The sequence below is a fragment of the Geotrypetes seraphini genome, chromosome 1, assembly GCF_902459505.1.
Source record: "Geotrypetes seraphini chromosome 1, aGeoSer1.1, whole genome shotgun sequence".
NCBI lineage: Eukaryota > Metazoa > Chordata > Amphibia > Gymnophiona > Dermophiidae > Geotrypetes > Geotrypetes seraphini.
This window is the reverse complement of record NC_047084.1, coordinates 465,418,015-465,442,791: the sequence shown is the minus strand read 5'-3', so window position 1 is coordinate 465,442,791 and position 24,777 is coordinate 465,418,015. Positions and strand designations below refer to the sequence as shown.

Sequence of the window (24,777 nt, the reverse complement as noted above, 5' to 3'; positions counted from 1 at the left end):
GGACGCATATGGGCCCACGACCACCTCACTACATCGAGGGAGGCCACCATCGACCCCAAGACTTGGAGGAAATCTTGCGCTCGAGGACACCGGGATGCCATAAGCAGGCGAATCTGAGATAGTAATTTGCTTACCCGGGCCTCTGGAAGGAAGACCTTCACCAAGGAGGTATCGAACAGCACGCCTAGATACTCCAGGTGCTGAGAGGGAGACAGCCGGTTCTTGGCAAGGTTGACTACCCATCCCAGCGACTGCAAAAACTCCACCACCCAAGCCGTGACCCGGGTGCTCTCCTGTAACGACTTTGCTCGAATCAACCAGTCATCCAGGTAGGGATGAACTAGAATGCCCTCTTTGCGCAATGCCGCCATGACGACCACCATCACCTTGATGAACGTCCGCAGAGCCTTGGCCAGACCAAAGGGAAGTGCACAGAACTGATAATGTTGCCCCAAGATTGCAAAGCGTAGGAAGCGATGATGGGAGGCCCGAATAGGAATGTGCAAGTAGGCCTCGGTCAGATCTAGAGAGGTCAGAAACTCTCCTGGCTGAACCGCCAGAATCACAGACCGCAGTTTCCATGTGGAAGGAAGGCACATGAAGAGCCCTGTTGATCCCCTTCAAATCCAGGATGCGTCGAAAGGTCCCTTCCTTCTTTGGCACTACAAAGTAAATCGAGTACCAACCTGTGCCCCACTCCACGAAGATCCAACAGTCGTTGAAGGGTCTGATGAAAGGCCTGCTGCTTTCACGCCATCTGTGAGGGAGAAGCGAGAAAATGGTCTGGCAAGGACCAGGCAAACTCTAGAGCATAGCCGTCCCAGATCACTTCCAGAATTCACTGATCGGACGTGATGTCTGCCCACTTTGGATAAAATTCTCTCAGCCATGCACCCACCGGAACCAACACGGGCACCGGCAAGGAGTCATTGAGCAGGACGGGCGGCAGGGGACCCGCTGGGGGCACTACCTGCTTCCTGGCAGGCCCCACGAAAAGACTGCATGTGCTGAAAGAATCTGTCTCTAGAGAGCCCAGAAGATGGAAAAGAGGCAGCCCCTCTACCAGAATGGAAGCGGCGGAAATCACACCCACGAGCAGCGCCACCTCGAGCCAGCGGCCTAGGCCTATCCTCAGGCAAACGAGGAACTTTGGAATCAGTGAGAGTCTGAACCAACCTGTCCAGGTCCTCACCAAACAAGAAAGATCCTTTAAAAGGGAACTTTGTCAACTTAAATTTGGATGCGGATTCCACCGACCAAGCACGATGCCACAAGGTACGGCATGCTGCCACTCCAAAGGCCAAAGACTTGGCAGAAGCTCGCAAGAGGTCATACATGGCATCCGAGAGATAAGAAGCACCCAATTCAATTTTGGCAACTTCTTGCTTTAGCAAGTTCCAATTCTCAGATTTACTATCAAGCACATGCTGGGCCTAATGAAAACACACTCAAGCCATGAGCCCGCCACACATTGCCGCCTGGACCGACAGAGCTGTCACATCAAAATTCTGTTTAAGGAGGGACTCCAACTTACGCTACTCTGGGTCCTTCAAGGCTGCACCGTCCTCAACAGGCATGGTATGCCTCTTAGAAATGGCCGAGACTACCACATCCACTACGGGTGACTTCAAAGTGTCCCTATCTCCTTCAGGAATGGGATACAGGTGGGCTATGGAGCGCGTAAAACAAAAAGGGGCTTCCGGCACCTGCCACTGTGCAAGCATAATATCCCAAATATCCTGATTAGGAAAAGAGCGGGAAGCAGAGCGGATCCCCTTAAGCAAGGGGTCCACCGTAAGCAGGGGCTCAGACACGGTGTCATCAAAGTGCAAAACCGAGGAGACCTGCAGAATTAAGTCATGAAGCTCTTCCCGCTGAAAAATACGCACCAGAGACGCATCTTCGCCAGTAGGGAGTGCTCAAACCCCTCACTGATGGAATCTGACCCCTCAAGAAGATCCTGGAATTCTCCCCAAGGGTCCAGGTTCTCATCAATTACATGGTGCTCCTCTGGGTAGAAATCCTCATCTCAAGAGACCCTCAGGCATTTGGATGAGAGAGGAGTAGAGAGGGGCAAAACCACCACTGTGTGGGGCTGCGCCGGGGAAGACGTCAAGTGTACCCTTCTCCCCCCTCCCCGAGTGGACACGGTACCTCCTGCCACCAGCACATAAGATTTACAAGGTGCTAACAAAAATTCAGGGGGAAAAACTCCTGGCAGCCCCAAGGGACTCCCTGCCATACCTTGCCCCTGTATTTCCAGAACAGGGGGAAGGTCACCTGAGGAAACAGAAATGAAGGAGGAGGTTCCCGCCAAAATCGGAGCTCCTGCGGCCTGTGACTTTCCTGACGCTGAGGCCGAGGAACCGACCGATGCAAAAAAGGAATCCCCAGCCGCTCCGGTAGTAAGGGAATCCTTTGCGAGGTACATGCGGTGGGGTGCCCTGGCCACCGGCAACCGCTGCCGATGAGACTCCACCTCTCCAGCCTGAACAATGCTTATACAGGCCGTCCATGAATACCTCGCATCTGGAGCACAATGAGCATTTTTTTTCCCTCTTAAAAAGCGCCCTAGCTGTAATAAAAGTGCCGGTTAGATGAGAAACCCCCCCCCAATACAAATGGCAGTTTTAAAGGGAATTGAGCCCTTTAGACTGGCACACCAACCAGGGGGCCAGTCCGCTGGCTGAGGCACCTCTACAAAAATGTGGGGAGGTGGAGGAAGTTGGGGGGAGGGACCCAGCACGAGACCAGCCGGGTATAACACCCCCAAGGTCGGATGGATTCCCAAGCTCTATCTGGCACAAAAGGGGAACCCAGGAGTCCAAAACAAAAATTTCAACAGTACTAAGAGGGGAGCCAAATTAGTCTTACCACCTGCTTTAATGGAGACTGAGGAGACTGTGGTAAAATTCTAACCTGATATACAAGTTTGTCTCAGTCTCCACCTGCTGGTAGCAGTGAGGTATATAACCCATTCGTAAGGACTATACCAGTCTACCAAACGATATAGAAATTTCTAATTTAGCATTTTTGGAACTATTTTATTTTCTGTTCTAGGTGGTTAAGTAGTAATAGTTAGGACCTGATTTTTGGGAATAGAAAATCTTTTCTCCAGTTAAGAGTTCTTTACTCTCCGTTCTTTTCCCCTGGTCTGACTGGTCAATGAAAATAATGGAAACTCCTTGAAGGTATAATAATCTTGTTAGAAATTAATCCCCGAGTGCTAAGGCCAGATATTTATTTAGATTTGTGTGTCTACAATTCCATGTAGTGCAGAGAATTTTGCAGACTTGATCGTTTGGGCTTGTTGATTTAAAGTTTTCTCCCTTTATTATTAAATTTTTGGATTGAGCATAAAGTATGTGCCAGCCTATGCTGAAGTGGCTGCCTTCTAAGACAGTTTTACTTTGGTGCCACAGGGAACTGAACTGTGTTGCAGTTGTGGAAAACAAATGGAAAGGAAATAAAGTGCAAGCTTACTGTAAATGTGAACTAGCTATGATTTCTGTGAGTATCTAGAGCAGGGTGTGTGCGTTGTCTCTCTCACGTCCTGTTTTAGTTCCTACATAAAACCTCCTGCTTTATACAGACAACTTTAGGAGCACATGCAGTGTACTGCTAGCAGTGTGCAGCAGCATGCAACAGATCCCAGAAAAAAAAAAGTTGTGCTATCATCAAAGGTACAGAGGGAACCCATTGAAGTTAGTGCCCTAAACAATACCATTTCTGCTCCTATCCTGACAATATGCCCCGGGACATATCCTACATGCCAATTGCCTATCCCAAGAACAACTCAATTTGGGATCAAATAAATTGCCTGTTAGAGAATCATGTAGCATTGTCATATGACACAATTTTATTTGGCATGTCTATGAGAGCTAAGTGTCAAATATCTGCTAATAATAACAAGCTTTTGATGATATTAACAGGAGTTGCCATCCAACAAATAACATATAATTGGAAGGACTGTAGAAGACTGAATTATTGTTTTTGGTGGAATTCAATTTGTCATGTGTATAAAATGGAAAAAGCGTTGGCAGTTCAAAAAGGTTATTATAATAAATTTAAGGATGTGTGTAAACCATTATTAAATTATAGTAATGAATAAGTTACACTTTTCCCAATTTTAATACACATGTGGATTTGGGGTGAGGGGGTTCTTGGTTTTCCATTAAGAATATATATATGAATGTCATAAGAGATTATTTTCAGGTGGTATATATTAGTTATATATGAATTTGGGAGGGGGTGGGGGTTAAATCTTATTGGTGTATGATATTGAAGATTTTTCAAGTGATGTTGTATTATAATTGTTTGATATTTACTGTACACTTGATGTAAGTTATAAAATGAATAAAGAATTTTTTTTTTAAAAAACCCCAAACAACTCAAGTTCTATTAATGTTTCCATAGTTTATCACTGAGTAAGTTGCCTCAAAATGAGAGCGCCAGGACTTACCATTTCCCTGCTTTTTCCCTCTCACCTGAGTTACACTAAAAGGAGGCGAGTGTGGCGTAGTGGTTAGAGCTACAGCCTCAGCATCCTGAGGTTGTGGGTTCAAACCCCGCACTGCTCCTTGTGACCCTGGACAAGTCACTTAAGCCTCCACTGTCCCAGGTACATTAGCTAGATTGTGAGCCCACCGGGACAGATAGGGAAAATGCTTGAAGTACCTGTATAATTTGTGGAACGATATTACATATCCACTCTAGATAAATATAAGAGTCGTCTATTTATGATCATGACAGGTATAGACATTCAACTGATAACGAGTAACTGGAAGAACCATGACAAAATAAGTTATACTTTTGGTGGGTGAACGTGTGCACCACATACAGATATGAAATAATTAATGCAGAGTGTAGGGGATTTAGTGGTGTATTTAATAAAGTTTGGAGCCCATTGACTAAATTTGTAAAATTATAATAATTTATATTTATCTTATCTTTCCTTTTGTTCATTTACCTTTACACATCCATGGGGGGTGGGGGGGTTGGAGGGAGGGGAATAAACATTGATGGGGACATTTGGGTAACTTTATTCTTTATTTATACTATATATTATGTGATATGTTGTTATTATATGTAGGATAACTGAAAATCTTGAATGATATATATGTTACCTATACAGATATTAGTGTAATGTATGTAATATCTACTGTTTGTTCATTTGTATGACACTGTTTTAGATTAAAAATCATTAAAGATTAAAAAAAAAGAAAAAAAAAGTGATATACAAGTCCCAGTCCCAATCAGCAGCAGTGATGAGCCAGCCTGTTGGCTCAATAACAGTGCTGCTGACCATTCCTGGTCAATCCATGAGCTGGATCTTTCACTCCTTGGGTGAGCTGGGGATACTAAAATTACAGTTCCCAGGAGGGAAGAAACATGTTCATCACTCAAGAGTGATACCCAGCAGTCAGAGTCAGGAAGTTTCAAGTTTTATTTAAAATTTGATATTCTGCTTATCAAACTTCTAAGCGGTATACATAAAAAGTATAAAAACAGGTTTACATAGATTAAGACATAAGGACTTACTGGTGCAGGGGGATAGCAGGGGAAAACTACATGTCAAAATAGGACAGAGAGCCATTTAGGGGTAGTACAATAGAAGTGGGACCCATCTGTAAAAAGTTTAAATTAGAGGTCGAAGGCATCCTTGAATAGAAATGTTTTTACTTGATTCTTCTTGCAGTTCTGTGGACATAGAATTCCAGAGCATAGGGGTGGTGACTGAGAAAATGGTTGAACGCGTTGTGCTAATAAGACGCATTGATGGGATGGATAGAAGATGTTGGGTATTTGATCTCAGTATTCTTGAAGGGGTGTATGGAATTTTTTATTTTTTTTAAATTCTTTATTCATTTTATAATTCACAAGTGTACAGTAAATATCAAACAATTAGAATACAATATCACTTGAAAATCTACCATATCCTACAACAAAAAGATATAACCCCCACCCCCTCCCGCTTCCATATACAACAAAAAAAAATATACTACATGAATATAATATCTTATCATTCATATATATTATTAACAGAAATCCAACCCCCTCCCCCGATCCACATGTAAGAATTAAAATTGGGAAAAGTGCGTATGGAATTAATAGTCTAGAAATTCTGGATAGTTTGTGATGCGTGTTTTAAAAGTTAAGAGCAGAATTTTGTATGCGATTCTATGGTGTAACGTGGTTAAATTTCTTTGCGTTTTCAATAAGTTTTATTGCAGTATTTTGTATAATTTGTATAGTGGATAGTAGCTCCCGCAAAAGTTTTAGTTCCCCTCGACCCTGAAGAAAGTTTCTAGTGAAACATGCATATCGGGAGAGGTGGCTTAATGGAAGATGACTATTACAATGAAGAATTACTTTAAAAGCTTAGTGATGGTTGTTCAAATAACGTATTTTGGATGATGTTATTTCTAATGGTAAACTGCTTGATTTTCCACAGTTGCAACATAAATATGGTCTTAATAAATCACAAAGCTTCAGATGGTTGTAACTGAAGCAGGCCATTCAGGCGGGGTTCCCTGATTGGAAAAATCTTAACAATCAATATAGTTTGGAGTTCTTATGCTTTCAGGTGGACTTCCTGGGACACTAGGCTGCACAGTGGTATAAACTGATAAACAGATTAGTAAAAAAGAAGCCTAAAAATGGTCTTAGAGATATTTGGAGCATTGAGATTAAGCATCAAATTTCTGCATCTCAATGGCAATCTCAAGTGTCTGCATCTATGAGACAAACTTGGTTTGCTCTTCTACATATAGAGCTTTTTTGGACCCCAGTTAGATTACAAAAGTTAAATAGCTCTAAGTCTAATAGATGCTTGCATTGTAATCTTGAAGTAGGGACTCTAGATCATTTATTATTCTATTGTCCCTTCATTTTAGCCTTTTGGAAATCAATTTGGGGACAAATTGTCTATTGGAGAATCCTGTGGCATTATCGTATGATACAGTTCTATTTGGTATGTCAATGAAAACACAGAGCCAAATTTCATCAAAAAATAACAGACTTTTATTGATAATGACAGAGGTCGCCATACAACATATCACAACTAATTGGAAGAATTGGAGTAGACTCAATTACTGTTTTTGGTGGAACTCGTTGTGCCACATTTATAAAATGGAAGGAATAATAGCTATACAAAAAGGGAATTATAATAAATTTAAAGAGATCTGGGGGCCATTGACAAACTATTGCAGTGATTAGATACCATTTTCCATTATAAGTACATTTGTTAATGAGGGGTGGGGTGGGGGATTCTAAATTCTATTAAGTGTTTATTGCATTTGAAAAGAATACTTACATGATATATTGATTGCACATGCTATGTGAGGGGGGAGGGAAGCGATTACCGGTAAATCTTATATATTAATGTTAAAAAGATAGAAATTCCAGTGATGTACTCAATTTCAAATGTCAATTATTTATACACTTGATGTCAGATGTAAAAATGAATAAAGAATTTTTTTAGAAAAAGAAAAAGACAAATAATGAATTAGTGAATAAGAAGAAAATACAAAAATAAAAAAGTAAATTTTTACAAGAATTCAATAAAAGTTGGACCGATGGAGATAGAAACAACCATAAGTATACTGTGCCTTGTTGTATTCTGAAGGTCCATATAAGAAAATAGTAAAAAACTAGTTATTGGTTGGTATCCCACAGTTTTATGAAAGTGGGTTCAGAATTGGGATTTTACACCAGTACTTGCACTGTGTGAGTTGTATAATTTGTAGGCACCTTAGCTCTTCTTGGGTGATTCCTTTATATAATGCATTGCAATAATCTATACATGAGATAACAAGAGAATGGACCAGAATGTTCAACGAGGGAGGATCAAGAACTTTGGAGATGGAACGGATCATTCGAAGTCTGTAAAAACACTTTTGCACAACTGAACTGATTTGCTGGTGATATGATAACTTGCTATCCAATGTGACACCCAGTAGCTTCATAGATGATGCTATATGGAACGGTGAGGAGTTGAGACAAATGGGGGGTTTTAGATTAATTCCCTCTTTACACGGAAATAACATCATTGAGGATTTGGCGATGTTAAGTGCTAACATGTTATCTCTTAGCCATTTACCTATTTTTCCATTTTTTGGTTGATGTTGTTAATCTCACTTGGGCTGTTGGGGTCCAAGGGATTGATGTTGTTAATCTCACTTGGGCTGTTGGGGTCCAAGGGATTGATGATGTTAATCTCACTTGGGCTGTTGGGGTCCAAGGGATTGATGATGTTAATCTCACTTGGGCTGTTGGGGTCCAAGGGATTGATGATGTTAATCTCACTTGGGCTGTTGGGGTCCAAGGGACTGATGATGTTAATCTCACTTGGGCTGTTGGGGTCCAAGGGATTGATGATGTTAATCTCACTTGGGTCGTTGAGATCTAAGGGATTGCAAGCTTTGAGAAGAGTGGTGATGTAGTCCAGAATTTTCTGTACTATGACCAGATAAGGTATGTTTATTTGGGAGTGGTGGAAAGGGAGAAAACAAATTAGATTCTGGCCCTAGTTCCAGTTGTGCAGGAAGTACAGAGGAGGAGGAAGAAAAGCGCCAGATTCACAAAAAATTAAAATAAGACCTGCAGTAAAGAACAGTTACTTACCGTAACAGGTGTTATCCAGGGTCAGCAGGCAGATATCCTCACGTATGGGTGACATCATCCACGGAGCCCCCATGCGGACAGCTGCACAAGCAATCTTGCTTGAAGAACTTTAGAAAGTTTGCCACTGACCGCATCGTGCATGCGCGAGTGCCTTCCTGCCCGACGCAGGGCACGCGTCTCCTCAGTTCAGATAGCTAACTATGAAGCCAACCAGGGGAGGTGGGTGGGTTGTGAGAATATCTGCCTGCTGTCCCTAGATAACACCTGTTACGGTAAGTAACTGTGCTTTATCCCAAGACAAACAGGCAGCATATTCTCACATATGGATGACCTCCAAGCTAACCAGAATGGAATGGTGGGAATGTTGGTTTTGTAGAAAATCAAATTTGAAAACCTGAGAGGCCGAAAAAGCCCATACCGTCGGGACAAAAGTTCCAGACAAGAATGAAGGTGAAAGAAATGAACCGAGGAGAAAATAAGAGCGGCTTCATCTATTCTGAATCGAAGTAGATTGAGAAAAGAATACTGAAGTTGCCAAACTGGAACCGTTGAAGAGCTGGGACTTGACTGACTAAGAACAGCCCAGCCAAAATATAATAAAACCAGATGCAAGCAGCCAACTGGTTGAATATTAGACCCCTGAAAACAGGATGCCCCAACTTGTTAATGTCAAAAGAGACAAAAGTTGTAGAGATGAGCTGTGTGATATTGTCTCCTGCAAAGAAGCAGCTAATGCCTGAGTGCAGGCAAAAGTAGGAAGAGTAGATTCTCCTAGATGAGAATAAGAGTTGAATAAAATAGAAGTAGTACAATCAATTGATTGGAATAAAAATCAGTAAAATACGAGAAGTTTGAAATCAAATTATTTTCAAGCGTGGCTGTCAGGAAAAATCACACTCCCTGAAATGGAAAAAACAGTTTTGAGCAAAAACTGCTGTGAGAAAGTGTCTAATACCGAACTGTTTTAAGACTTTTGTTAGCTAAAAACAGCAAGAGCGCTCCGCTTGGTTAGATAATATAGCCAATCAGTAAGTGAAGATCCACACGGACTAGAAGATCTGAGAAAACAAGACTGTGAAGCAAAGAGCATAGCGATGAGCTTAGCCATATTAGAGTTAGTAATCCGTGACTAGGAGTCACGTAATAAGAAACAACTCGCTGGACTGCAAAGGGAATCATATGGACTGTGAAGGCTAGGCACTCTAGGCATAGAGTAGAAACGTTGGGCCAGAAATGGCCAAATGTAGATAGAATGTGCTGGTGTTACTGAGTAATGAAAAAAAAAAACACCCTGAGAGAAGGGGTGACCCGGGAAACTACAGGCCGGTGAGTTTGACCTCGGTTCCGGGAAAGATGATGGAAGCACTGATTAAGGACACCATCTGCGATCACATAGAAAACAATGGGCAGCTGAAGGCAAGCCAGTACGGCTTCTGCAAGGGAAGGTCATGCCTCACGAACTTGCTGTACTTCTTTGAGGGAATAAACAGGCAGATGGATAAAGGGGAATCCATAGACATCATTTACCTTGACTTCCAAAAAGCCTTCGACAAGGTACCCCATGAACGGCTGCTTAAGAAGCTGTGGAACCACGGGGTGCAAGGGGATATCCACCGATGGATCAAACACTGGCTGGCAGGCAGGAAGCAAAGGGTTGGAGTAAAGGGCCATTACTCAGAATGGCAAAGGGTCACGAGTGGAGTCCCACAGGGGTCGGTGCTGGGACCGCTCCTGTTCAATATATTTATTAACGACTTGGAGACAAGGACAAACTGTGAGGTTATTAAATTTGCGGACGACACCAAACTCTACAGCAGGGTTAGAACCAAGGAAGACTGCGAAGACCTGCAAAGGGACTTAACGAGATTGGAAGACTGGGCAAGAAAATGGCAAATGAGTTTTAACACTGAGAAATGCAAAATCATGCATGTAGGGAAGAAGAACCCGATGTTCAACTATAAAATGGGGGGATTAGTGCTGGGGGTGAGCAACCTTGAAAGAGACCTGGGGGTGATGGTGGACACAACATTGAAAGTATCAGCACAGTGTGCGACAGCCTCAAAGAAAGCAAACAGAATGTTGGGTATCATCAAAAAAGGTATCACGACCAGGATGAAGGAAGTCATTTTGCCGCTGTATCGGGCAATGGTGCGCCCACATCTGGAGTACTGTGTCCAGTACTGGTCGCCATACCTCAAAAAGAACATGGCGGTACTTGAGGGAGTCCAGAGAAGAGCGACAAAACTGATAAAAGTTATGGAAAACTTCTCATACGCTGACAGATTGGAAATGCTGGGGCTATTCTCCCTGGAAAAGCGGAGACTTAGAGGAGACATGATAGAAACCTTCAAAATCATGAAGGGCATAGAGAGGGTAGACAGGGACAAATTCTTCAGGCTGTGGGGAGCCACAAGTACAAGGGGGCACTCAGAGAAATTGAAAAGGGACAGGTTTAGAACAAATGCTAGGAAGTTCTTTTTCACCCAGAGGGTGGTGGACAAATGGAACGCGCTCCCGGAGGCTGTGATAGGCCAGAGCACGCTACAGGGGTTCAAGGAGGGTCTAGATAGGTTCCTAAAAAAAAAAGGGAATTGAGGTAGGTTATAGGAATAGTCAGAAACCACGTCGCAGGTCATGGACCTGATGGGCCTCCGCGGGAGCGGACCGCTGGGCACGATGGACCTCTGGTCTGACCCAGTGGAGGCAACTTCTTATGTTCTTAAGAGAGCCTGTTGTGCCAATGAGACATAAGATGCTGATCATGTCATATGCTCAGGGGACAACCCCAGAATTTAGATAAAAATGAATACGGTCTAGGTGCAGGGTTGATACAAAAGAAATAAATTCCCTGAGATCAAAAGAGTATAAGCCGTCAATCAGATAGGGAAATAGAAGATATACAGTAGAACAAGTATGTTGTTCATGAATAAAGAAAAGAGAAATGAAGTCCCTGGTGTTCACTGAAGAATTAAGGGAAAAAAACATCCTAAAAAGGATGTAGTGGTTTCCATCTCCCCAATAGCCACTTTCAAACCTCCAGGCTATGATAAACAGGAGGAAGAATAGAGGAGCAAAAACATTGAGGTAATAGAATGCCTGTAGGAACAAACACAGGCTAACATTAGTGATACAGTGGAAGCTTGACTAAAAACAACCTATTTGATCCTGTATGATAGCAATATCTACTGCAGGGTAGAAAAATAGGGCGGAGAACTAACTGATAGGTTTTCCACCTTTGGTAGTTTTTGCACATCAAGTCGAAAGGAGGTCCATCTGAAGAACAAAACATCCGATGGTGACCTGGTCCAAGACACAGGACTGGTGGTAAAGTTGAGATTTCTCAAAACCTTTACATTGAACCATCTTACAACAGGAGTCCAGTTTAGCAGGAACTGCTTGAACAGTGTATGGAGTATCTAAATATGTTCGAAAAGTATGCTCAATGATGCCATTCATAGGCAGCTTAAGTGACTTCATAGGAGAACGTGGAAGCTCCAAATCCTCCATATGTTCTTTTGTATACTTGGAATCAGATTCCAGAGCAATATTAGGATCTTTTTCCCATTTGGTGAAGAAAGCGAGGAAAAGAAACTGGCTCAGACGGTGAAGAAAACCATGTATGGACAATTTAAGTGATTGTTGAGGAGGGATGTGGACTCTATAAGCCCTCCAGTTATTGCTTCGTACACTTGAAATGAAAATGAATGTCTGAATCCTCAATCATGGAGGGAGGAAGAAAGATAACGCCCCCTAGAGTGTTGTGGCTTGGAAGGGACAGGTAATGCAGAATGTTTCTTCCGAGTAGTCTGAAAAAGAAACAACCACTTCCATTTTGGCGTGGAAGCTAAATAGCAGAGTTCCTCCCACAGGTTGTAAACTGATGAGTGCCTCTGCTAAACTATGCCTGAACACAGTGATGAAGAAACAGAGTTCCTCCAACAGGCTATATACTGATGGGAGGCTCTGCTATAAGTCCATGTCAAACTGCATGCCCTGGAAGTACTGCAGGGTAAAGTCAAGAACCAGAGTCTATGGGCACATGAAGCAATACCGTAGGTAGATTCTGACCTTCTCCATGTTTCTTGGCAAACTTAGAGTCTGATTCTAGGGAAAAAACTTGTCAAGATACGAGATGTTCGTTAATCTGTTGTGGAAATTAGGATCCATATCGCATGGCTACTGACAATGTTGCAAGATGTGAAATTATCATAAAGGCATCAGACACCGCTTGTACCATGTGTATTCCAAGCGAAGGTCTGACTGACATGACATCGAATTGGACATCGGGACAACAGTCGATGTCGACGCCTACGATGACAATGTCTTCCCCGAAGACGATGGTTTGGTAAACGATGCAGGCAGAGTGTGTATAAGATCCCACACAGCGGTCTGGGCTCAAACCTTGAATGTAATCTACCAAATATAGATCTTAAAAGCACAGAGAATCCAACATCTGCTAGGTAAGGATCAGAAAAAAACATCAACACCTTCTTGCATTTTGTTTTTTGTTTTACAGTCCAATGAAGTGAAAAAATAAAAATCCATATGGGAATGGAAGAAAACTAGAAGGAATGAGAATTCCAGTTGTCTGAATGAAAGTACTATATAGTGGACGACCTTCGTCATTATGGACAGAAGCACTGATACTAGTGATGAAAGAATGAATATAGTTTGGTACCCCCGGTAGTCTACACCCTCAACAAGCATCAGTAGCAACATCGTCACCATGGACATTGGTGTAGCGACATCGTCACCATGGACATTGGCTTCGATACTGGTGGCAGAAGTAAGATACTAGTACCAATAAGGCCTGCTTGATGGTACTTGAAGTGTTGCGTCTCACCCAACGAGGGAATTAAGTATAAAATGAAACCCTCGTGAAATTAGGTGAAACGCTAGATGGTTGCAGTAAAGTCAACACAAATTGACTCAATGCCATAATGACTTGCAACACAAACCTTTGATGTTCTTGAAAGCAGGTTGAAGATTCCCAAAAGAAAAAGGACATTGCCGAGGAAACCGCCGCAGCCAAAATTTAATCCGAGGCTGAGGCAGTGTAAGAAGGCCTCGCCGGGAAGAAGTCCGTGAGGGAAACAAAAACTCTTAGTTTTGTTTTTTTTAAAAAATAAAAAAACAATATGAAAAGAAATAAAGAAAATTAGAATGAAAATATACGCATGAGTGGGAAGGCAAGACAATAAAAATGAAGAGCATTAGAAAAGCCGACTTCTTAGCTCCGTGGAAAAACAAGAACCGAGGAGATGCGCGCCCTGTGTCGGGCAGGAAGGCACTCGCGCATGCGTGGTGCAGTCAATCACAAACTTTCTAAAGTTCTTCAAGCAAGATTGCTTGTGCAGCTGTCCGCATCGGGGCTCCATGGATGACGTCACCCATAAGTGAGAATATGCTGCCTGCTTGTCCTGGGATAACTAGAAATACTACCATATGGGAATTTACCAAGGAGAGAAGGGTTCTCACCTAGGGTCCTCTTCAAAAATGAACTGTGTGCCCTGCCCATGGTGGACATCCCAGTCCACAATTAGCACCCTGTGGAAAAAGAGACAGCAGTCAGTGAGACGCCATATGTAGAATATGTTTACTCTCAGCTATCAAGTCAATGTGGCAGTTGAGAGCCTCCCTCAGCCTTAGGCTTCAAGAGCAACCCCTGGATTAAAAGGTCTCACTTGCCACTCCTATGGGAATAAGTTTTTGCTTTCTGCCTTACCGTTCAGTGGCATGCTTGCGCTGAGCATAACGAGCAGCAATGCCTAGATGATTAAACATGCAGTAACCGTTCATTTTATCCCGATGCGCATGGTGACCTGGAGGCCTAAAAAAGAAAAAATATATACCGTTTCAATACTAGGAAGAAGATATACACGTAAACACTAAAACCCACATCCTTCCCTACCAATACATGGAGAGAATCCAAGGAGTACAGATATATATATATATATACACACACAATGATACACTTAACATCATACAAAAGGGACACAAACACTCCAATAGATCCACAGTTCATCTCGTATAGAAATTAGATGCTTCATGATTTGCAAAACAGACCATACAAAAAACAGAAACAAAGTGTTAAGCATGTCAGTGTTGTGGGCTGTGGTTAACTGCTCCAGAGAGGAAGGAAGCATAATGAAAGATTAAGTTCTTACTTTGCATATTTTTTTTTTTTGTCATAATTAATAAAAGTTTATTGTTTTCTGGTGAAATTTGACTTTTTTTTCTCATCATTGTTCCAAATAAAATTGTATCATATGATATTGCAATATGATTTTCCATTAATTTATTAATTTGTGGCCAAATTGAATTCCAAAATATTTTAATATAAGGACAGTAATATAATAAATGATCTAATGTCCCTGGTTCTAGATTACAGTGCCAACATCTATTAGACTTAGAACTATCTAGTTTTTGTAAACGAGTAGGGGTCCAAAAAGCTCTATGTAATAAAAAGAACCATGTTTGTCTCATAGATGCTGACACTGTACATCCCATTCTCCAAGACCAAATTAGTGGCCATTGAGATGCATTAATTTGATGTCCAATCTCAATGCTCCAAATGTCTCTTAGACCATTTTTTGGTTTTTTATTCAAATATTCAGATATTAATTTATACCACAATGCGGCTTGATGTCCTAGGAAGTCTGCTTTAAAGCATAAGAACTTTAAACTATATTGATTGTTTAATGATTTCCATTCAGGGAACCCAACCTGAATGGCCTGCCTCAATTGCAACCATTTAAAACTTTGTGTTTTATTAAGACCAAATCTATGTTGCAATTGTGAAAAATCCAGCAGTTTACCTTCTGAAATAATATCATCTAGAGATCTAATTCCTGCAATAATCCAGTTCTTCCAAAGGATTTGAGCTCCGCCAATTTTGATCTTGGAGTTTATCCATATGGATTGATTAGTTGATTTATATATTGGGATGGGTGTTAATTTATCAATAAATCTCAATGTTTTCCAAGTATCCATTATTATGTTATTTTCTCTGTATCTTTTAGGTATATTAATACTTGGTAAATGAACTAAATTTAGGGGAAACATAAGGCGCCATTCCAAATATAACCAATCTGGTGCATTATCTATAAGTTCTGGGAGGATCCAATACATACCCTGACGTAGAATATAGGCTTGATGGTACCTATAGAAATTTGGAAAATTTACCCCTCCCTCCTTAATTGATTTTTGTAAGGTTACTAAAGCTATTCTTGGTGTTTTACCAAGCCAAAGAAATTTTGTTAAAATTCTATTAAGCTTCTTATAAAAGGACCCCTGAAAATAAATAGGTATCATACTCATTTGGTAGCAAACCACAGGCAACATCATCATTTTAATAGTTTGAACTCTGCCCCACCAAGATATATGCAATGGGTTCCATTGTTCACATAACTCCGTTACTTTTTTTAATACATATTTTTCATTTTCTTTTACAGTATCTTCAATTGTTTTTTTAACTTGAATGCCTAGATATTTAAATCCTTCTTCTTTCCATATGAATGGAAAAGTATCAAATAATCCTTTTACACAGTAAACATTCAAGGGTATAATTTCAGATTTATTCCAATTAATTTTATAACCTGAAAATTTGCCAAACTTATCAATTAATTCCAATAAAGAAGATAAGGTAGACTCTGGATTTCTCAAATAAAGCAAAATATCATCAGCATAAGCCGAAATTTTATATTCCATATCTGAATATGGAATTCCTTGTATCTCCCTCGTTTGCTGTATTGCTAACAATAAGGGTTCTAATACAACATCAAATAACAAAGGAGACAAAGGACAACCTTGTCTAACTCCCCTCTGCAATTGAAAACCATCAGATATCTTATTATTAATATTTAATCTTGCAATCGGGAAGCTATACAATGTTTTTACCATTTGTATAAATCCAGAACCTATACCAAACCATTCTAAAGCCTGATACATAAAATTCCATTCTACCCTATCAAATGCTTTCTCAGCATCTAGTGAAACTGTAAATGCCGGTTCATCAATTTTTTTGATAAGTTTAGCATGTGAAATAATAGTCTAGAGTTATTGGAAGAATGTCTTTTAGCAACGAAACCCGTTTGATGCATATCTATAATATGTGGGAGAGCTTTGGCTAATCTCAAAGCCAAAATTTTCGCCAAAAGTTTATTATCAACGTTTATCAAAGATATAGGCCTGTAGTTCGAAACCAAAGTAGGATCTTTATTTGGCTTAGGCAAAACAATTATTATTGATTCAGCCATAGTACCTTTTATATTACCTTTTATAAGTTGTGTCTGATATAATTTTAATAAATGTGGGGAGAGGATATTTTGAAATGTTTTATAAAATTCTACTGTGTAACCATCACCACCTGGAGCGGATCCAACTCTAAGAGATCTCAATGCTGTCTCTAATTCTTTTAATGATATAGGTTCTTCTAAACTTCGTTTTATATGATCAGGAATCTTAGGTCCATTTATTAAATCTAAAAATTTTTTCCATCTTTTTGTTTCTCCAAGTAAGGTTCGGAAGAATATAGATCCTTATAAAAATTTAAAAATTGTTTTAATATTATATTTGTTTGATTTGTTATTATACCATTATCATCTTTTATTCCAGTAATATTAATTCTCCTTTTTTTGCCTTAAGATAATTTGCTAATAATTTTCCTGCTTTATTAGAATTTCCATAATACACCGTTTGTTTGGAAAACAAATCTTTTCTTATCATTTTTGAAGTTAATTCATTATATTTACCTTTTACTTTCAAAAGAGATTGCAAAACTTCATATTCCCATTTACTTATCAATTTAGCTTCTAATATTTTTATTTCTTTTTCTAATTCTATATATTGTTTTTTAATTTGTTTCCTAATAAAAGCTGAATATGATATGATATTACCCCTCATAGTTGCTTTAAATGCATCCCATACATTCTCTATAGATGTATCTTCCACTAAATTTATTTGAAAAAATTCATTAATTTGTGTTTTAAAATTTTCCAAAAATTTGTCATCCACAAGCAATGCATTATCAAATCTCCAAAGAGGTCTATTATTTTCTAATTGATCTAATTGTAATTCTATCCATATTCCCGCATGATCCGAAATGATAATAGGATCAATGGAGGCTTTAATCACTTGTTGCACTTTATTTGTTGAAACAAAAATATAATCTATTCTTGAAAATGATTTATGAACCTGTGAACAAAATGAATACTCCTGATCATTAAAATGAAGAATACGCCATATATCTTTCAAATCACATGATCGAACTAAATTATCTAGACCTAAAGATTTAATATTTTTACCTGGTTTTTTATCCAATAATGGATCCATTACAGCATTAAAGTCTCCAGCCACCACTAAATTAGAGGCAGCCAGTGGTAATAACATATTTTGTAGTTTTTTGAAAAATTCTGATTGATTCGAATTAGGGGCATATATATTAAATAACGTCAGGGTATCATTTCCCATACCTATATCAATGTGTATCCATCTTCCATGTGGATCTGAATTTTTTACTTTTATATTGGCCATACATTTTTTATTTATAAGGATTGCAACCCCTGCTTTTTTACCCACTGCTGGAGCAAAAAAACATTCTTTTATCCATCCACCTGATAATTTCTGTGATTCCTTCATATTGAGATGGGTCTCTTGCAGACAATAAATATCTGCATTTTGTTTTTTTAAAAATGTTAATATTTTTTTCCTTTTAATTACGTGATTCAGGCCATTGACATTGATAGAATATATTTTAAAAGACATTATATATTTTTATACTTTTCATTATCTTATTCTTCCTCTCCTCTTTCATATTTAATAACCAAAAAATTTTCTTCATGACACACATATTTAACCCTAATGTATCTCCCTTAATTATTCTAATAAATATTTTTCTTATCCCTCCCTTTCCCACCCAATACATTGGCTGCTTAAGGATACACATTGGAATTGTAATCCCAACATTCTCCCCATTCCAGGCAATCAATATTCAATTTTTTAAACAAGTTTCCCTTCTATCTATCTATATTGATCTTTTATATTTATTTAATCATTTTTCATAACATTTTATTAATGTATCATTTTCCATTTAATAATATGTTAATTTGTATTTCCTTAGTATTACGATTTCAACATATAATTATTTTAAACATATATGCAGTGTATTATTTAATAATTTTCTTATATTCTGTTCTTTCTTTCATTTAATTGTTATTGTCTTTTCTTTGTATTGTTTTCCTCCATTTCTTCAAATATTTCGATGTGATATATTTTCTAATTTTTCATAGAGTTTTTAGAACCATCTTAATATATTTTGTTAATATATCATAGGTTCTGGTTTAGAGAGAAATTCTTTTAGTTTTTCGGGATCCTCAAAGTATAAGGATTTGTCTCCGGATGACACTCTCATTTTCGCAGGGTAGTATAGACCATATTTAAATCCTTTTTCTTTAAGTAGAGGTCTCATATCTAGTAGTTTTTTCCTTTTACTTGCTGTGTTTTTGGCGAAGTCTGGTAGGAACCATAATCTTGATCCTTTATAATTCAAGTTTTTATCTTTTTTTGCAGCATTTAGTATCTCTAGTGCTTGTTGGTATCTCAACATTTTGAAAATGATTGGTCTTGGTCTGTTTTTATTTTCTAAATTTTTAGTTGGAATTCTGTGCGCCCTTTCAATTTCAATTGGTTGTTTCAAGTCTAATTGTAGAATTTTTGGAATTAAATTTTCAAGGAAAAGGATGGTATTTTTTCCCTCTAAGTTTTCTTGAATTCCAAATAGTTTGATGTTCTTTCTTCTTCCTCTATTCTCGTAATCCTCCAGTTGATCTTTTAATTTATTTAATTCCAGGCTGTCATTTTTACATCTTTTTGATTCGCATTCTATTGCTTCCATTTTTGATTCTAATTCAGCTGTTTTTTTATTATTGACTTCCATTTGTCTATGTATATTTAAAATTTCTTCTTTCATTTCAGACATATTATTTATAGTTTCTTTAAGCATTTGTTTGATTTGTTTTAATTCTTCCATGACTTCAGTTTTGCTTAATATGTCTGGTTCATCAATAGGAAGTGGTATCTTGCTAGGTGTTATTTGATCTTGTTTCTGTCTTTTTGCAGATGTACCAGCCTCATTTTTGTTTTGTCTTGTACTTGCCATGTTATTGTTCTCTTTTTCTTGGTTATTATTGTTTCTTGTATTTAAATCTTTTATATTTGGTATTCTTATGTTTTTAATCTCTTAGGGGAACTCTTTTTTATTTTTTTTTTCCTCCTCTTACAAGCCCAATCGCAGCTCTGATTAAGGAGAGTAATTAATTTTTTTTTTTTTTTTTTTTTTTAGAGTATTTTTCCTATTTTGACCAACTTTAGGCAATTTTCTTTTTTTTTTTTAGCGTCTCTCAAATTCTTCAGTGTCTTGCTGTTTCAGTTTTTTTTTTTAAATTCAGTTGAACCTTTTCTCTGTCTCCTCTCTCACAAGCCCAATCGCAGCTTTGTCAGAGGAAAGTGATGTTCAGTGTTTATTTGTCTTCAGTGCTTCAGCACCCAATTTCTGTGAAAAAAATGCAAGTCCCCTTTTTTATCAAAGAATAATCTTTTTTTTTTCAATATAGCTGGTCAGAACACCAATTCCTTTTCACAATTTTTCCAATCAATCTGATCTTTCACTTATATTTCGCGGTTTCAATACTGCACTCAAGTTCAATGAAACCGTCAAAATCACAAATGGTTTTCTTCCCGTTTCTTGTCTGCACCTATCTCACTTCAATTGCCACAATTCAGGTTATATATTTTTTTTTTGGGTATTTTTTGAACGGATCACTATCTGATTTTCTGATCTTTCACATCCATCAGCATCAGTACTGTTCCAAAGTCTCCCGAATTAGTTGAAATACAGACAGTTCTCAGCTTTCTTAACTTTTCACAGCTTCCTTTTTTTTTTGTTTCAGTAAATATTTGTTCAGAGTAAATACTTTTCTCCTCTTTTTTTCTATTTTGCCAAACTGTTCAATCACATCTATCTCGCGGTTTCAGCATTCAAACATCAGTAAACCGCCAGCACAAACGGTTATATGCCTTCCCAATTCTAATCAGCACAAATCACGTTTCAAATATATCAATTCAGCTTTTTTACTTTAATTATATTTTGTCAGAAACATATCCATTCTTTACATCTTTAGAAGACATGGGATTCCGTACGTTAGCTGTTGCTTCCCCTTAACTACGAATCTACAGAAGAGTATCACATTAAATCTCTGAACTCCTCCCCTTCTGCAGTGAACAGTTCCCTCTTCAGTTGGTACCAAAGCAATCAAACTACACTGAAACAGAAAAGAAGAGGAGGAGGTGCACGGGGAGCTTCCCTGGTAACAAACTATATTTGTCTGCTCTGTACTTATGACAAAAGAACAGTGATTAATAACAATTAAAAATTGAACACTGAATAACAGCTTTGGCCACCTTTAAAGCATCTTCAGGTGATTCCCATTGGTCAGTGACTAAGAAGGTGATGTCCAGAAGAGCAGGAAAAAAGTTTATCTGTGTACTAGTACCGCTCATAATGGAGCACTAAGAGATGGAGGGATGCTGAGCCGAGTTTCAACGCAGAGATAGTATAGTGGTGGCTAATGTAAACAGACAAGGAGGCACCAGAAGTGCTGCTCTCTGCCTGGAGGCACAGATGTTATTCAAGTGGACAGAAGTTCACTTGCAAGGTCTCTCAGCTGCCCATGTGGTAGAGGTAGAGAACATCCAGGTCGATTTTCTCAGCAGGCAGACTCTGGATCCAGGGGAGAGGTCTCTGTCCCAGAGAGAATTTGCCCTCATTGTGCAGCGCTGGGGAAGGTCAGATATGGATCTAATGGCCACAGCCAAGAATGCAAAGGCAAATTGCTTCTACAGTTGAAGAGCCAAGCAGGGAATCACAGGGCTGGATGCCCTCGTTCAACCATAGTGTCGCATCCTGGCCTAATGATCCTAGTGGCTCCAGATTGACTTCATCTTCCGTGGTATGTGGATCTCGTACATCTTCAGCGGGACCGAAAGCTCAAGCTTCCTCATCATTGTGACCTCCTCAGTCAGGGTCTGGTGCCCATGGAGAACCCACAATGTTTTGGTCATTGCCAAATCCAGCTGAGGCGCCCGCACCAAAAAAGTCCCCACACTCATAATGCAGGCGTTTGGCCAGTGAATGAGACTTTTTGCCCAAAACACGGACCTAGGCAGGATCCCCAGCCCAGAGGAGGCGAAGCCTGAAGCTCCAGCCCCTCCCCCAGCATGCTGCGGCATGCGGTACATGAACGCTGTTCTGGTGCCAATCTAGCGCAATCCATACATGTGGTCAACAGATTAGGGGCTGAGGAGTCCATCTCAATCAATTTGCAACAAAACTGAGTGGTTTTGAGACAGAAATCTAAGCTTTGGGGAAAAAAAAAGATTGATTAAAATCAAAGATGGCCGCTGCCAGCAAATTTGCACCAACAACTGCAAAAATAAAGAAAACCTGAAAATAAAAAATAGTGGTTTGGGGAGACAGGAGACCTGAACCTTACTCCCCCAGAAATTCTGAAAAATGAGTTTTACAGAGTTCCACAGACCACCCCCAAAGCTTACTTACAGCCTGCCTGACAGCTCTGTACACTGCAGCTAAATGGAGGAAAAGGATTTTCTGATTAGAAACTTATCCAAATGACTGATAGTCCAAATGAAGATCTTTGGACTACCAGTCGGACAGATTTAGACTGTAACCTCCACTCCCCACAGAACCTCTCCATGCGACTGGGGGGTGGGAAACAAAGTCTGCACCCTGAAACCCAGAGGGACTTTTACTCAGGACACATACAGCCTGCACTTAAACCCTTGACAGGGTCAGAGGAATGGACCCAGGGTCTGAGGAAGGTAGAACAGCAGACTGGCTCCAGAGGTCCACTGAAGTTTCTCTATGAAGAAGCAGTCCAGCTCCGCAAGACTGTCATTTCCTCCAGCAGAGGACACCACATGGGATCTCATGGCACTGAAGCCACTGGGAAAAAATGAGCAAAGCGAAATAATTTTAAAAAAAGATGCAGAGCAGATCAAGAGACTTCTGCATGGATGCTAGCATAAACTGTAGGCGACTCTAACTCTCTAAGGTAGGAGAACATGCTCAGGAAAACGTTTGGATTTCTGTGGGAAGGGATTGAACACCTAGAGTATGGAATCCAGAAGGGACATAACAGAACACACCTTTTGAGTTTGCTTGCAGAAGGAAAAACTTAAGAGGGAGCAGTTCTCCACTGCAGAAGGGGAGGAGTTCAGAGATTTAAAGTGATACCTTTATGCAGATTCATGGCTAAGGGGAAGCAACAGATAATGTACGGAATCCCATGTCTTTGCTAAAGAAAACACCAATCCAGGGTGGGGAAATGTATCTGAAATCTTTCTTTCCCTTTTAACATTTCTATAATTTAAAAAAGCCTAATTTCAAACTCATCATCCCCATTTCCAGACCAAAACCCTATGACGTTCTTGCTCCTACAATCAGCAGGAGCCTTACCTCACCAGTGCCAGACCATTGAGAGCCTCCCCAGTCAGTACTTTATCCACCAGTTGAAGGACTGAGCCAGCAGCCAGGCAGGCACAGCTAAAGGAATTCTGCAGGTGAAGGAAAACAAAGTCAAGACCTTGCATGTGTCTGGATCTTTAACTTTTAACTAATCAGCTTCTAGTGATTTTTGATCAAGATTACATGTTGATCCTGAAATATACCCTATCATCTATTTTAACACAAGTTATTGCCCCTCCAAGTATCAGGCTGATGGACGGATAGATGGCTAGACTGAACTGCCTCATTAGCACACTTCAGATGTGTTGAAAGGAGATACAGAGGGAAAAAACCAAATCCTACCTCCCACAGAAGCAGTTGTGTTACAGCACAAAGATGAAGAAGTGAAAGTGTGCTAGGAGCAAGGAATAGGATCGGCCACTGAACTCACCGGGTGAAGGAAGACAGAGTCATAGGTGTCTGCCAGTGCCTTTAGCTCCACCTGTTCCATGGTCTGAGTGGATTTCATCAGCTCCAGATATTTCTGGCTGCAGGAAAAACAAAAAAACTATTTATACATACAAGTAGCTTATAACCTGCAAACTGTGTCTTTTGGGGATGACTAGGGTGCACATGAATATGCATGTCAAGGTCCATACAATCACCACTGTGAGATCCTAGTGGCTTTCTGTGGTATAGCAGACAATAGAGTCAAAGTGAAAGCTGTGGGACTAGAGAGAGACAGGTATACGTAGGTCGAGTAGCACTCTGACTTAATGGGGTGGGACAGTAGAGTGGGCAGACTTGATGGGCTATAGCCCTTTTCTGCCGTCATCTTTCTATGTTTCTATGTTTCTAAGCCAGAGAGGTGTGGAGCCGCACAACCACAGGGATCAAAGACAATGGGTCAGAAAGGGATTATGATAAAAAACAGGAGTGCCAGATTTGAGTTGGCAAAAAAGAGATGAGAATGCTAGGTTTGGGCTGGGGCTGGGGCTGGAGCTATAGAACAAGAGTGGCAAATATCTGCATTTACATTTATAAATCTTTATTCATTTTCTTATGTTACAACAAGTGTTTCAAATAAACTCATTAGAAACTTGAATATACACACTTGATTAACTCATATATTAATATCAAATTTAACATTTCTTTAGAAAATTAATATTGTATAAAGTTATAATATTATGCAAGAAATCTAAATTTATGTAATTCTTATTGAATATAATAATCCCCTATCCCTCCCTCCCTCCCAATCAATAATACATAAAATCAACTTTATTGTGAATTCATTCAAATATTAATTTAGTATGTAATAATCAGAAATAAAAGCCCACCCCATTCCCCTCTATTCAAATATCTTATCATGGGAAAAGTTAATCATTCATTAGAGAAATCTGTTAACGGTCCTCAGACTTTTTCAAATTCTATTCATGGGAAAATTTATCATTCCTTACAAAAATCTGTTAATGGTCCCCATATTTTTTGAAATTTATTCATATATCCTTTATGTGTTACAATAGCGAGTTCCATTTTGTATATATGGCATACCGAATTCCACCAGAACATGTAATTCAATCTATCATGTTGTTTCCAATTGAATGTGATTTGTTGTATTGCTATTCCAGTTA

The 24,777-nt window shown here is 39.5% G+C and overlaps 1 protein-coding gene across 6 annotated transcripts in view; it reads right to left on the bottom strand.

The window, feature by feature from the left end:
• Nucleotides 1–24,777, bottom strand: part of HDAC6 (histone deacetylase 6) — a 155,903-nt gene that overhangs the window by 111,875 nt on the left and 19,251 nt on the right. For all 6 annotated transcript variants that reach the window (XM_033923827.1, XM_033923844.1, XM_033923853.1 and 3 more), the window contains 4 exons: nucleotides 23,598–23,694; nucleotides 23,159–23,256; nucleotides 14,351–14,455; nucleotides 14,104–14,172 (listed from right to left, as the gene is read on the bottom strand). In XM_033923827.1, coding sequence (XP_033779718.1) covers nucleotides 14,104–14,172; nucleotides 14,351–14,455; nucleotides 23,159–23,256; nucleotides 23,598–23,694 — 369 coding nt within the window. The remainder of the gene's footprint in view (nucleotides 1–14,103; nucleotides 14,173–14,350; nucleotides 14,456–23,158; nucleotides 23,257–23,597; nucleotides 23,695–24,777) is intronic.